General features: G+C 35.8%; 1 protein-coding gene across 3 annotated transcripts in view; it reads left to right on the top strand.

Moving 5' to 3' along the window:
• Positions 1 to 1,483: 1,483 nt before the first annotated feature.
• The window catches only part of LOC149815691 (protein PHOTOPERIOD-INDEPENDENT EARLY FLOWERING 1-like), a 36,398-nt gene continuing 22,934 nt past the window's right edge, over positions 1,484 to 14,947 (top strand). The window contains exons 1-14 of one of the 3 annotated variants that reach the window (XM_089988427.1): positions 1,484 to 1,598; positions 1,732 to 1,777; positions 2,758 to 2,797; positions 2,944 to 3,032; positions 4,408 to 4,488; positions 9,553 to 9,660; positions 9,806 to 9,886; positions 9,967 to 10,055; positions 10,209 to 10,333; positions 10,656 to 10,717; positions 11,524 to 11,665; positions 11,943 to 12,094; positions 12,174 to 12,287; positions 12,516 to 12,554. In XM_089988427.1, the coding sequence (XP_089844553.1) occupies positions 2,973 to 3,032; positions 4,408 to 4,488; positions 9,553 to 9,660; positions 9,806 to 9,886; positions 9,967 to 10,055; positions 10,209 to 10,333; positions 10,656 to 10,717; positions 11,524 to 11,665; positions 11,943 to 12,094; positions 12,174 to 12,287; positions 12,516 to 12,554 (1,053 nt within the window). In that variant the 5' untranslated portion in view covers positions 1,484 to 1,598; positions 1,732 to 1,777; positions 2,758 to 2,797; positions 2,944 to 2,972. Of the gene's footprint in view, positions 1,599 to 1,731; positions 1,778 to 2,739; positions 2,798 to 2,943; positions 3,033 to 4,407; positions 4,489 to 9,552; positions 9,661 to 9,805; positions 9,887 to 9,966; positions 10,056 to 10,141; positions 10,334 to 10,655; positions 10,718 to 11,523; positions 11,666 to 11,942; positions 12,095 to 12,173; positions 12,288 to 12,515; positions 12,555 to 14,947 lie in introns of those variants that run through there. The other 2 variants (XM_089988426.1, XM_089988428.1) reach the window with 2 other exon arrangements.

Genomic DNA, 14,947 nt, shown 5'->3' with positions numbered 1-14,947 from the left:
AACCGCCTAACCTATGCTAAAATTACATTTAACTGTCTGTGTTTTAAGCCTTTTCTAAATAGGCACCTATGTTTTCAGCACATTACGCATGACTGCCTGTATCCTTTTTCTTGTTAAAGTTACTGATTTATCCTTAACCACAAAAGTCACGTTAGTCTGTTGGACTTGCTAAAGTTACTTATTAGCCTTAACTATAATACAACTACAAAAATTGACATTCAGTCATTTAAAAAAAAGAAATGGTTAAAATGTCATTTTCAATAATCAACTGACATTAAATAATAAAAGAATAGACTAAAGCGGTCACATGAACAATATGCTCAAAACTTAGGTGCCTGTTCGAAAAGTTTTGAAACACAAACGGTAAAAAGTAATTTTGTCACGGTTAAACGTAAAATCCCATTTATATCCTTATCACAAACAAGTGCTTGGTCTGGAAATGAGTCACTGGATTATGATTTTGGACAAATAAAAAGATTAAAATGTATTTGCCATTTATTCTAAGAACATAAAATGAACTATTTAAGTGGAATAAAGGAAAATGGTATTTCATGCTTTACCAAGTATTTGAAATGCTGTAAGAACAGTAACACAATATTAACTGAAAATTGTATGTGTGTGTGTGTGTTCATTGCAATTAGATACCCATTGTAGCTCCTTTTGGTCTCATGAAGGAAGCCCGGTCAAATGCATCCAAATCCATTCTGCACATTTGGATCTTATTTTAAGATTCATATCCAACAATAAGTATCAGATTTGGATCAAAGGTGCCATCTATAAACCTATATGAGACTGGCTCGAGTTCCATCCAACTAGAGATTCTTGTATTTGGGAGAGTTTTTGGCTCATTACAGCGATATCAGATCCTTGGATCTCGGGTATTTAAAATGTCTTGCTTAAGGAAGTTCACATCAAGGTTTGGGCTATATAGGCCTTGATCCGTATGTCCATGGATCTCTAGGTAAGATCCGTGCTATTTAAATGCCCACATGGATTACAACTGCATCCCTAGTTTGGGCTCGAGGTAAGCTTATAACAAAAAAAAGATATACTTTTTTCAGAAAACCAATATACTGGTAGAGGTTGAGAGAGTGACAGAAACGAATCACAGGTCCAAGAAAACCCGATCCATTTACACGAAAGGCCTACGTCACAATGATTCGTGAACTCAAGTACATGGGGATGTGTGTTCTAAAAAATTGTTGGAAAATGGTACACGATAACACAGAAGTTTTTAATTTTAACCAATAAAAGACTATTTTTAATATTTTCACATTAAAAATGTTTTTTTTGTTGACATATTAATAGAAAATATTAAAATCATGGCCATGTGAATCCATTTCCATTAGAGTGTCCGCTCGTGTCATCACAGACACGCGTCCAAAATGGCGTGTAGACTCGGATCATGCCCTTCCTTGGGTCTGACCCATTTAAGGCCATTGAGATTGGAGCCCACAGCCTTTTCTACTTTTTCCAGAAATCTCCCCGACACCCGGCTTCCCAAACAGGACCCTCGTTTGCCTTCTCTAGTTCTGGAATGTTTCGGGTTCTCGTTTCTTCCTCTTCTTTCGGATAATCGCGGCTCGCGGGAGTTGGAGGTTCGTTTGTTTCATGCTTGAGATCGTGATTTCCTTCTTCCTCTCCTTGTTCCTTTACTAATCTGTACGCGTTTTTTGTTTCTTCCCGATCTATTAATTTCTCGTTCTCACTCAAAATGGCTTCTCCTGTCAGTTTTCAAATTTCGGGCGGGGAATCGCTGGAGGACTCTCGGGTGAAGGTCGGCTTCCTCTTTCTTCCCAAGATTTTCTTCTAGACTCTATGTTCTTTTGTTTTCGTGATGTTCGTTTTTCCTGTTTTCGTAAATTTCTAGTTTTTGTTGTTTTCTAGAGTGCTTTTGGGCATTGTTTGCGGGAAAATGGTTGTTTTCTGAGATGGTTGGGAGTGATCGTACGTTAGGGTTTATCTTTGAAGAGAGTTTTTTTTTAACTAAACTAGGGTTTGTTAGTTCTTCCTAAATGTGGAAGACGGTAAGTTTTGGTCCTAAAGGATGTTTTTTTGGATGCACTCCCTTGTACGGGAAGCGTGGATCGGTGGGCATTTTGCCGAGTGAAGCGTAGTCAGATTTCGCAACTTAAGTGAATGAAATCCAGATAGTCTGAAGATTAGGGTTTGTGTTGATGCATTGAGGTGATTTACTCATGTTGACGTTGTTATCTCAAGCCTCTCAAGTTGTACCTTGTGAAAGTGACTCCAACTTCGAGCTACCCGTAGCTCGTTCTTGAAATTTTTGTGGGAGGGAAGGAGGGAATGCCATTTTGACTAAGTTGATCAAGATGTTTGTTGCTATGAATATTAATAGGCAAAGTTTATCTAGCTGAATGTTGATTCAAGAAGGAGTTTAAGGTAGAAATAAGTGCATTTTCTGACAGGGTACAGCTCATTGTTTGTTATATGATCAATGTTGAAGTAGTTCAGATGTAGCGTGTTTCGGTTCTCTAGCTGATTTAGACTTTTGGTCTTCTTGGTTAAGTATGATCAAGATAGTGATTTTAGCATGCTTCCTGCTGAAACAATTGGGTGTTGCTTGCACAGTGCACCTCCCCTTACTGCTTGTGGTTATTGATGTTCTAAAAGAAAATTTGTTTGCTTTGAAATGTCAATTTTAATTTTCATAGTAGTTCTTGCAGGTTCTTCAACTTGGTTGTTGATTTGTTTTTTTATGCCCCTGCTTTTAACTAGGTCCTTTTCTGGAATCAGGCTTGGCAACAAGTTTAGCAATGTTCCGATGTCTATCCAGGTATCATGGATTGAACTTGTATTGACTTCATTTTGCATGTTCTTTTAGTCCTTTTCCCCCAGTTGTTTTGTGCTTCATCTTATATTTTAGCTAATAGCTGTTGACTGTTGTTGTTTTTTCGATTTGTAATTTGTGTGATGTGGCAGGATTGTATCTTGATATAGTTATTTGCAATATGGCCTCAAAAGGTCCTAGATCTAAGCTTGATCATGAGACCAGAGCAAGGCGCCAGAAGGTTAGTACTTATTTGTCAACTTTTTTTTTTCCAAACTTTTTCTTTAGCCACTGTTCTTTACTTAAAATTTCTGTTCTGCTGCTAATAATAGTGTTTTTTTTTTTAATTCAATTGAGTATTAGTTTTACCTACTATGTCTTATCTGAGATAGCTGTACTAAATACCACAACTTATGTGCTGATAACCAGCATATATTCTTCTAGATCCTGTTTATCTCAAACTGTCTGCAACCTCAGATCATGTGGTTATGTTGCTAGTATCACATAGGCAAAATCCTATATGATTGGCTGGTATTCTGTTCTGATATACCATTACTTTAACCGATGTTTGTCTTGAACTTATATAATTTCTTATGAGGGTAATGTCGTCATCTGTGTCTTAACTTTTTAGTTAACCATGCTATATCATTTGCTAATGAGCCATGTTTGACAGTGTTTTCTGCTGCCAATTCTTTTTTTATTTAATTATATGAAATTGATCTAGTGCAGTTGTATTATGTAATTCACTTCTGTGAACTGAATCTCTGCTTTCTCTATGTTTTGCTGTCAGAGAGACTGTTTGTTGTCTTTTTCCTGATATCTTGTTTATTTGTTTGCAAGGAAAACTATTGTTCTAGGGATGCTCTCAATAAAGCCATCAAAATCTTTTGCGAGTCTTGTTAAATGCTTAGATTGTAAAATACCTTCCTGACCTAATCCCTGACTCATACTGAAGCAAAGCGAGTTTAAGCGACGACCTTCCACTCTCTGTCAAGCCTGCACATGGCTAGTCTCTAATTTCATCTGGCCTCTCACATGCACTGCACTAGCCCTTACCTGACCAAAACATACTAGACATCCTATTTCTGCAGCATGAAATCCAAACTTGGTGCCTATATCACAAAGATACCAGTGTGATCCGTTGCATGACACAAGTTCAAGACTTTGAGTGTATATATTTTAAAAAAAAATAGCACATGAGGTCACAGATCATTTAATTTTTAATCAATAAAAAATAATTTTTAATAAATGAAAATGCATCTTTATCAAAATATTGCTAAAATATTAACTATTAAATAATAATAAGATAATGTCTGTATGTGTCCAATTGTCTCATTAGCATGTCACGTAGCAAAAAGTGGCATGTTCTTGTGACAACTTTGATGTTGTGATGCTCATATTATATACTTATGAAGAAGGCTTCCTGTTTTCCCGATATTTTATACTAACAGCTGTGTGATTGATTTTTCTGCTGGTCCTTTTTGTTATACTATTGTTTTTCTCAGCAAAGGTTTGATATAATTAATTTTCTTACGGTATAGATCTATTGACTTTTATGTTTTTGCAGCTGATCATTGTACTTATGCTTGTCTTTTCACTTCCTCCAAATGTTGTAGGCCCTTGAAGCTCCTAGAGAACCTCCTCGTCCTAAAACACATTGGGATCATGTTTTAGAGGAAATGATTTGGCTATCAAAGGTAAGTTATTTTCTTCCACATATATATATATATATATATATATATATATATATATATATATATATATATATATAGCTGTGTGTAGTGTAATGAAATAACAAGTGCAAAAACACAATGTCACAAAAGGGCTACAAATGTGCACATCCACAACTACAAAAGCCACTTATGGGACAAATACAAAAGAGCCATTAAGGGAACACATAAACTTCGCAGAAGAGAGCAAGAGCATACATATAAAATAAAAAATATTATTCAAAATGCTTAGAACAAGCATTACATAAGGAGCCAACAACCTTATATATATACAAGTGGGGGCATTTGGGAGCTCCCAATATAGTACTTGAGAGCTCCCCAATGGTCATATTTACGTTGGAGAGCCCCAACAACTCTATGGTCATATTGACCATAGATCCCCTTTACAAAGAAAGAAAATAAAAGGATAAAAAAACTAAAACTGTCCCTAATGGACAACACCTATTACATGTACAAAAAGACCAAAATACCCTTGGTCATATACTCAAAGTACAAAATATAAATAAATAAATAAATATATATTTGAATATATATACATATAATCGTATACAATACATTTTAACACCCCCTCAAACTTACGGTGTGATCATCGAAAGTTGTCTAGAAGAAAATGAAATCAAGGTGACGGAAGCGCCTTGGTAAAGAAGTCCGCTAGTTGATACTCAAAAGTGACATATGGTAGGATAATGGTCTTTTTCAGGAATTCTTCACGTATATTAGTAACAATCTATTTCTATATGCTTGGTCCTCTTATGAAATGTATGGTTGCCAACTATATATATATATATATATATATATATTGTATTCTTATTGTCATAACACAGTTTCAAGGGTGTCTATAGATGAACACTCCTATCTTCAAGTAATATTTGCAACCAAACAATCTTTGATGTTATAGTAGCCATTGCACGATAATCAGCTTCAGTGGATAATAATTATACTTTTTGTTGTTTTTTGCATTTCCATGACACCAGATAATTACCTAAAAGTACACAAAAGCCAGTAGTTGAGAGACGGTCATTTGGATTTCCTCCTCAATCTGAGTCAGAATAAGCAATCAACTCAAGAGAAGAGGAAGAGGATAACAAAAAACTTCTAGAGGTAGAGGTTTGTAAATATCTAACAATCCTCGTGTGAACTCTGATAAGAGAATGTTGGAATTGGCTAGCAGTATGAGTTGCATTTATAGTATTAAGCCTAATAATAGTTAAATAAGTTAAGTCGCTAATCATTTGGTGATACATAGTAGGATCATACAGAGGTGTCCCATCATTAATCTTCTTTTTGTCATTAATAAATTCAGTATTCTCACCATCCGTCTTTTATATTAAATTACATTAGGTTCTTCTGATTCAATGTTTTCACCATCCTAAAGATTGAGTTGAGGCTCTTCATTACTAACATTCTCAAATAAAGAATCACCACTACTTTTATGTAATATCTCAAATAAAAAAGAATACTCAGAGTTCTTCTTAGGCACATTTTGAAAGAAACTTTTATTCTCCAAAAAATAAACATTCCTTGAGATATAAAGTTTGTTCTTTTCTAAATCAAAACATCTAAATTCTTTTTGAGTTTCTCTATATCCAAAGAATGCACACAATATAGCTTTACGAGAGAGTTTATCATTTTTGTTAGTGAGAACAAAGCACTTACATCCGAAAGGTCTTAATCTAAGATAATCAGGAGAGATTTTAACGAGTTTTTCATAAGAAAAAATATTTCGAAGCTTAGATGATGAGAGTCTGTTAATAAGATACACAACAATCAAATAAGCTTCAACCAAAAAATGTTTTGAAACATTTTTTGAAATTAAAAGGGTTCTAGTGGTTTCAATTATGTGCCTATGTTTTTTTTTCTGCTAATCCATTTTGTTAAGGTGTATAATCACATGATCTTTGGTGTAAAATCCCATTGTTTTTAAAATAAGTTTTGAAATCATTTGACATAAACTCCTTAGATTCAGAGCGGAAGATTGAAATTTCAGTTTTAAATTGTTTTTTGACAAAGTTATGATACTTTTTAAAATTTTCAAAAACTTCATACTCGTGCCTAAGAAAGTATATCAAAGAAATTCTAGTATGACCATCAACAAATATCACATAATAGGAGTAACCACCTTTAGATAAGATAGGAGAAGGTCCCATATATCCGAGTGCACTAATTCAAACCGTTTAGAAGAAAAGAAGGTTCTTTTAGGAAAAGAAAGGACTTTCATTTTGCTAATAATACAATCCTCACAATAAAAATTTTCATTACAAAATTTGTTCAAATATGATACATGAGTTAACTTTGATAAACTAAGATGTCCTAGTCTTTGATACCACAAAACTATGTTTACATTTTGAACATTATAACAAAAATTGTCTTGTAAAAGAAAAGACGATCCATGTAGTAGAGGTCTTATTCTCTATGTCCTTTCCCAATCTACAACATTGCTTAGATAATAATGATACATTACACCTATGGTCGGTAATTTGGTAAACAAAGAAAATGTTTAAATTTATTTTTGGGACAAATCTAATTTTTGGAATTGAAAATTTTAAAACACTTTTGGAATTCCGAATGCTTTTTATATTAAGAGAGGACCCATCAATGGTAAAAACATTATTTTGCGTTGAATTAGTTTGAAGTTATATGAAATGAGACTCCAGAATCTAAAAACCAAGAAACTTTACCGAAAGGTGAAGATATAGAGACCGCGGCTCCTGAAACAAAAAAAATGAGTTCTTGATTAGTGGATGAAGGGCCTCCATGATTTGAGAGAACATGATTCCAATGAATTTTAAATCTTCATTGGTTCCACTTCTTTGTTTGTGAGACGTTTCCACGGATGTCACCTTTTTATCAGTTATTCCCTTGAACTTGGGATAATAGGGCTTGATGTGTCCCAATTCTTCACAGTTATGACATATTATTATAATTTTTTCTTGTGTCATCATATCTAGGTCTTCCTAAGGTTTTGAAAAATGTGGTGGTTTGTAAGCATTTATATTGACACTTGGTCTTGAAACAACCAAAACATTATCATTGATCTCCTTAGAATCGGACATGGATTTCAACCTTGTCTCCTCCATACACACTTAAGCCAAGAGTTCATGCAGGGAAATGGTTTTTTTCCCTATGAATGATATTGACTCGAACTTGTTCAAATTCGGGTCTAAGATCTCTAAAAAATTAGAACAATTGTTCCTCATGCTTGTACTTCTTCCATTCTTGAGCATCAATAGGTGTCTCCCATATAGGTTCAAGTTTAGCTAATTGATCCCAGAGTCTTTTAAGGGTACTATAGTATTCCTTCACCGTTTTATCTCCTTGCTTGCAACTATGTATTTTGTCTTTAAGATCCCACTTGTGAGCAACATATTTTTGGGTATAAGTTTGTTTAACATACTCCCAAACTTCATCCATTCTTTCAAATTCAAGAATATTAGAGCATGGTTCCTCATGCGAACTAACAAACATTACATAAGAAGAAACCAACAACCCCTATATATACAAGTGAAAGCATTGGGGAGCTCCCAATATAGTCGTTTGGAGCTCCCCAACGACTCTATGGTCATATTGACCATATAGCCCCATTACAAAGAAAGAAAATAAAAGGATAAAAAAACTAAAACTGTCCTTGATGGACATCACCTATTACATGTACAAAAAGACCACAATACCCCTGGTCATACACCCAAATTACAAATATATATATATATATATATATTTGAAATTTTGAATATATATATACCTATGTCACATGGGTGCGGGTGCGGGTGCGACACGGGTGCGGCGCAATTTCAAAAATTTTGGACACGGGGACTCGGCTATATATATATATATATATATATATATATATATAAAAGACTCAGTCAAAGTTGTGCCCATTAGGGGACAGGTGATGAGTTGTGAAGGCATTCTGTACACTTTCTTCATACATGAATAATTCACTTTTGGGCACTTTCTTCATACACTGTAATAATTCACTTTCTTCATACGGGAAAAAACCACAAAAACTTGAGTTGTGCCCATTCTGTACTTAAAACTTGAAAGTGTACAGGTTTTTTAGTTGTGATGGGTTTTTTTCCTTACAGCTGTAGCCCAGAAAATTTCAAAAAAAAAAATTTCAAAAAAAAAATTCAAAAAATGGACCAAAATGACCCTGGGTGCGTTGACCACACCCAGGGTCGGGTTGACCGAGTCCGAGCCGCACCCGTGTCCGCACCCGTGTCGGTGCGTGTCGACGCGGGTGCGGCGACCTTGGAGCCGAGTCCGTGTGACATAGATATATACATATAATCTTATACAATACATTTTAACATGTAGCTGTTGACCCTGAACCCCAGCAAACACAAGGGACACACCTCCTGCAATGTGCTGCGGAAATATGCTTTAGTGGCAGTCTTGGCCACTAAATTGCCACTGAAGGGTTTCTGAGCAGAATTGAAGCGTGCACTGTTGAATTGCATGCGATCCCACCCACATGTGCTCATTTTCATGCTTTAGGCTTTAGCGTAGCTACACCCCACTAAATTGCCGCTGAAGGGTTTCTGAGCAGAATTGAAGTGTGCACTGTTGGATCGCGCGTGCTTATTTTCATTCTCTAGGCTTTAGCGTAGCTACACCTTGCCTTGTGTGTGTGTGTGTGCGCACGGTTGCACATAAACACACATGTGTCTATATGCAGGGCCGGAGCCAGAAATCCAAGTTAGTGTGGGAACACACACACACACATATGTGGAGAGAGAGAGAGAGAGAGAGAGAGAGAGAGAGAGAGAGAGAGAGAGAGAGAGAGAGAGAGCATTCTACCCACCCTGACCCAAACCCCCTTATTGGGGATTTCTAGGTGAGGGTGGGCTGTATGTAGGTCCTCACTGACCAGTATGTAGGTCCAGTATGTAGGTCCACCACTGTCTATATGTATATATATATATATATATATATGTATATATATATATATATATATAGTGTCAGAAAAAGTGAACATAACATTGTGCGGAGCCATTACTTAATACCATAATTTGTTATATTGTTTTGTTGCAGGACTTTGAATCAGAGAGAAAATGGAAATTGGCACAAGCTAAAAAGGTTGCTATACGAGCTAGTAAGGGCTTTCTTGACCAGGCCACAAGAGGAGAGAAAAAAGTGAAGGTCCGATTTCCCTTACTGGGCTGTAGGAATTAAATATATTGCTAATGGTCACATGTATTTTTCATGTTGGAAGTTGATGAAAACATTTCTAACTAATTGACAATGAACCATGTGGTAGAATTGATTATGTTCCTGTGCTTTTCAGGAAGAGGAGCAGCGTTTGCGTAAAATTGCTGCTAACATATCTAAGGATGTGAAAAAGTTCTGGGTGAAAATAGAGAAACTGGCAAGTTAAACTCATTTATTTGTTTAGAAGGTCAAGTACATTACATCCTCAATGACATCTTTTTTATGCATGTGACTCAGGTTCTTTACAAACACCAATTAGAGCTTGAAGAAAGAAAGAAAAAGGCTCTTGACAAGCAGCTTGATATTCTCTTAGGTCAGACTGAGAGGTAGCTTGATTTTATACATATTTTTCTGATCCTATTTTATATGTCAATATGCCGTGTTTTGTAAGTTGGCTCTTCATCTCCTGCAGCTTTTTGTGTGGGATGAAGGTATGTGCCAGGAGATGTCCTATTCCTGAATTGCCTTATTCGTCTCAGGTACTCTACAATGCTGGCAGAAAATCTCAGTGATATGCCCTTACCATCTGAAGCAGTGCCTAGACATTCTGCAATTGGTCAGCCTATTTATCAAAGCAAAGAAGGGGGTGAATCAAATGGGAGAGGTAGTTTTATGTAATGCATCTTTCTTTTGGAAAAAGGTGCAGAGAGATCGTTGTTGTTCTCTCTCCTGTCATTTCAGAGCCATGTCTATGTCTTGTGCTTTGTGCAAATGGGATTGACATTTTTTTTTCGAACATTCATTCTGTTGATGGGTTCATGGCTTTCTGAATCACTCATCTAAATAAATGAGTGTTTTGAATCCCTTTGATCTCCTCTTGGCTGTTCCAAACAACATTACCTTCCAGATGGATTGGCCACTTTCTTGTCTATGTTTTTAGCATGTTTTGCTTGGTGAATTTTGTGAAATTGGCCTCCATATTACAGGGTTTCAGCCAGACAATGTAGATGATGATGCTGACTTCAGCATTCAATCAGATGATGAGACTGTGAGTCTTTTGCTTACTAATACTGTTGTCATATTATATGCCCTTGCTTGATTGACATGTTTCCATTTTTCAATAGGCAAGCTGGGGTTAGACAGACCCTTGCTAGTTCATATTCTGAACTTATATAATAGTTACACCTATCCATAGGTAGTCAAACTAAACGTTTATGTTTCCACATACTATCGCATAAGCTAATTCCCTAGCTTCATCATTACAGGATTTTTGTATATTAACTAAATGAGCTCTTGCTGTACCATACTAAGATTTTGGGATAATGCTCGTGATGTTTATCCATGAATTCAAATTCATTTTTCCTAATATGGAGAAGTTATCACCGAGGGTGGAGCCCAATCTGGCTCGATCCTGGAGGGGTTCCTCATTATAAAAAAAGTATGGAGAATTTGATATCTAGGACTTAAGATTGGGATTTTGTGCCTTGTATCTTAACATCATTGGCCTGACTTTTCCAACAGGAACAATGTAATTGTCTACTAAATCCCATATCGCTGATAGAAGTATATACAAGTCATGTGCACATCACTAGCTGGCTATTTGAAAATATTGTCCATCTTAAGGGCATTGTTGAGTTGTGGGGTTTCTTGTTCAAATTAAAGACCTGGTGTTACTATTTTGCTGCTTCCTCTTTTGTGAATATTTCTTAGATATCCAGATGCATGAAAATAATAGCTCCTAGCACTGTCAGATAATTATCTTGTTTGATTGCAAAATTCTTTGTGATGCTCCTTATATGCACGCCTTTGTGGTTGAGCAAAGGACAGTTTCATATGTTGAAAAATTTGTTTCAGGAAGATGATGAGCACACCATTGAAGCAGATGAAGCTTTAATAACTGAGGAAGAACGTAGAGAAGAATTGGAAGAATTGCAAAATGAGACCAATCTTCCACTTGAAGAGTTGCTAAAGCGCTATTCTATGAATCATGACAAATGTGAGATTCCATACGCCTTAGAAAATCACTTTTCCTTTTTGTTTGCATAATAATAGAAAAGTTTACTTAGCAACTTTAATTCTAATACATATTGCCTAATTGAAAGTTTTCTACACGGAATCACTCTCAGTCATCAGGGAAGGAAGCTCAAGTAGTGATGATGCTAAACTTATTAAGAAGGAACATAACCATATTAATGGTATTGGGCACATTTGAACCAGAGTTTTTCTAAGAGTGGGAACAGTATGCACTAATTTCATCGATTATATTGTTCCAGATTCTATTGACGAAGAGAACAAAAATTTGGGGTGCGACCTTCTTAAAAAGCAGCTCGATGCTGACAATCTCAACATAGGCAATGGAGATATTCTCTCTTGTTCTAGGAAGATTGAGAGAAAGGGTGCAGCCTCTTTCACTGCCCTTCAGTTTGTGAGTAATGTTCTTTCCTCAAAAACAGGTCAATGCTTATGAAACATTTTGGATTGCTTAACTTTTTTTATAACCACAGGGCAGAGACAGTGACGTGGGTCAGTTAGTACACAAAGAACCTCCTAACCAACTTAATTTTGAAGGTTCCGAAGTACAGGATGGAGAACCCCTTTCCCACTTTTTTGGTGATGAGGTGCTAAATGCTTATGTTTTTATCATTATTCTGGCATGTTAAGGATTGATTGTACAAATCTACACAAATGCATATACAGCATAATATCCATCGTAGATACACACAAATATGGATATATGTGACTTTATCAGTCAGTTCTGTTTCTAATTGGTGAAGCTATTGTCTGGAACACTTTGTGATATTGCTAACATTCATGGATGGTTGTTGAGGAGCTTGTTCCTTTTGCAGGATGACAAGGATTATGTTGTTCCCTTTGGAGAAGAAAGAGTATGTTCTTTGCTTTCCTTTAATAAATAAAAATAAACTATGTGAGCTTCAATTGTATTTTGTCTCTTCTTCAGTGTTTGGTCCATATTGGCTTACTCAGTGTGCATGATTTATTGGTGTGTAACCCAACTCGATGGTGCATCAGTAGTTATTCTGAGTCCTATTTCCAACAAACTCATCTGTTTTTGCATATTCTTATGTACTAGTGAAAAACTGGTGCATATCAGATGAACTCGCTGTTGCTGCTGTAGCTTCAATAAGTGATCAAGTTTCAGGTTCAGGCCCTCCATATTTAGAGCATCTTCTATTATAAGAAACTTTGAGTGGACATGTAAACATCATTGCGAAATTTGCGATTATAAGAAATGTTGAATGGAGATGTGAACATTTCCAAATTTGAATTTACTTGTTGTAGGACTTACTAAGCACAGCCTTTTTTGACTAAGTATCTAAAGTTATCCTTCCAATTTGCTCCATGAGCAAAGCCCTCAAGTCAAAACAGTTACTTTTGTGTATGAGCAAAGCCTGTCGTTTTGTGAGTTATTTATTTGTGAGAAAATTGGTCATGGTAGGAGCTAGTAAACCCTATTTACTTTGATGAGGAAGCTAATGTTATCCTTGCAATGAAGGTGCTACTCCATGCTACAAATTGGATGAACTGTATCATAAAAAAAATGCTAAATTTCACATCTATGATCTACCCTCTGTAGCTTACATTGTGTTATGGGCTCTTAACCATAGGCATAGGATCTCTGCAATCCTGTTCACTTTTAAAAATCATTTAGTATGCTGAGTACTGGGCTGTCTTTTGCTATTCACTTTTCTATTCTTTGAGTTAGGCATTTATGGGGTATATTCACAATGGTGGTCTCGTACATGTTTTGCACTGCCTTTTATGTGATTTCTTTGTGCTTTCTACTTTATTTGTTATATTGAGTAAATCTCACAGGGTGGTAGAGGATCTACATGCATGATTCATTTATTTGCAAGCTTATATTCAGGGCTGGCACCACACTTGACAGTTTTTTTGTCCAATACTGGAAACCCATGAGTTCATAAAATTTTATCATCATACTGATTTCGCTTCTTCCCCAATTAAGGGAAGTCTGTGAACACCATACTTATTTTCCCATAATGTTGACCACCATCCTTTGTCTTAATGGAGCTTCCACTATCATTTCATCAGGTATGCTCCATTAATGGTCCCAATTTCCTAATCCAAGGACACAGTGATCCATTGGTTGAGTGATAAGATCCTAATCTACCCAATCTATTTTGTTATCTTGGCCTGTTCCATTCCAAGGGAAGGATGTAAAGATCTTTGGAAGGTTCTTTTCCACTTCTTTGAACAGTAAAAAATGGTTAGCAAATATGACGGAATGTAGAATGTGTACCATGCCTCCTTTTTCATGATGATCCTGTGAGCAGATGATACGTATATAACCTTCCAGGATAGGAGTTTGTTCTTAACCCTCTCTTCAACATTTATCCAAAATTTGGAGTTTTTGCAAGGATGACTCTTCTTCAGATTTTATGTTGGATGTTACAAAAGCTTCCAGCAGTCCAGAAGTGAGTTGTTGAGGGGCATGGAAGTATGACTGGGGCTGTAGCAGAAAATGCAGAAATGGCTGCAAAAAAAAAATATCGATATAGAAGAAACAAGAAGCAAAGGCCATGATGATAATTCTATGTTTGTTTTTGCCTGCTATGGGAGCTACATACCAGAAAATGAAAGACTTCAAAACCTTTGATTTGAGAAGAGAATCATCTGTTTGTTCTACAACCTATGTGGGAAATGCGATACCTATGCTGGCTGCTATGTATATTCTCCCCTTGCCTTTGATTGATAGAAGAACTACTCTTCTTAGATAGCAGTTGATTGGTTTGCAGCTGTGCATGTTTTTTTGGGTCGTTATATCCAATTTAAAGAAGCCAAGCATCGATATATAATAGCTCATTTACTTGCACTCCTCTATTTTGCTACAAGAACCAGAAAAAATCAGTGCATTCTTATAATGCCTTTTCCAACCTTCAGATGATGGAGCTACCTTGTTTAAGGTATTTAGTGATGACAATCTCATATTTACAAAGGGTGCTTCATAATGAGAGGTTTTTTTTCAAAGAGACTATTTCCACCATTTATTCTTCAATTAATGTGCTTTGTGGCCATTATATTATATATAATTCTGTAAGATGACATTGCTGAGCTGTTACTTAGGAATTAGAAAAGAAGTATTTTACAGGCTAATCTATTATAGAGAGCTTTTACTGTGTTATAAGGATATTGTGAGTATTTTGCTTCATACCTTTATTTTTCCAGAGTAGTTATCATTTCAATTATTTATTTTTTTCATGGAATTTTTATAATAACCCGCTGTATATAGCCTTGATTT

The sequence above is a fragment of the Nuphar pumila genome, chromosome 15 (genome assembly GCF_984573655.1).
Source record: "Nuphar pumila chromosome 15, dmNupPumi1.hap1.1, whole genome shotgun sequence".
Classification (NCBI taxonomy): domain Eukaryota; kingdom Viridiplantae; phylum Streptophyta; class Magnoliopsida; order Nymphaeales; family Nymphaeaceae; genus Nuphar; species Nuphar pumila.
This window is presented reverse-complemented; position numbering and strand designations above follow the sequence as displayed.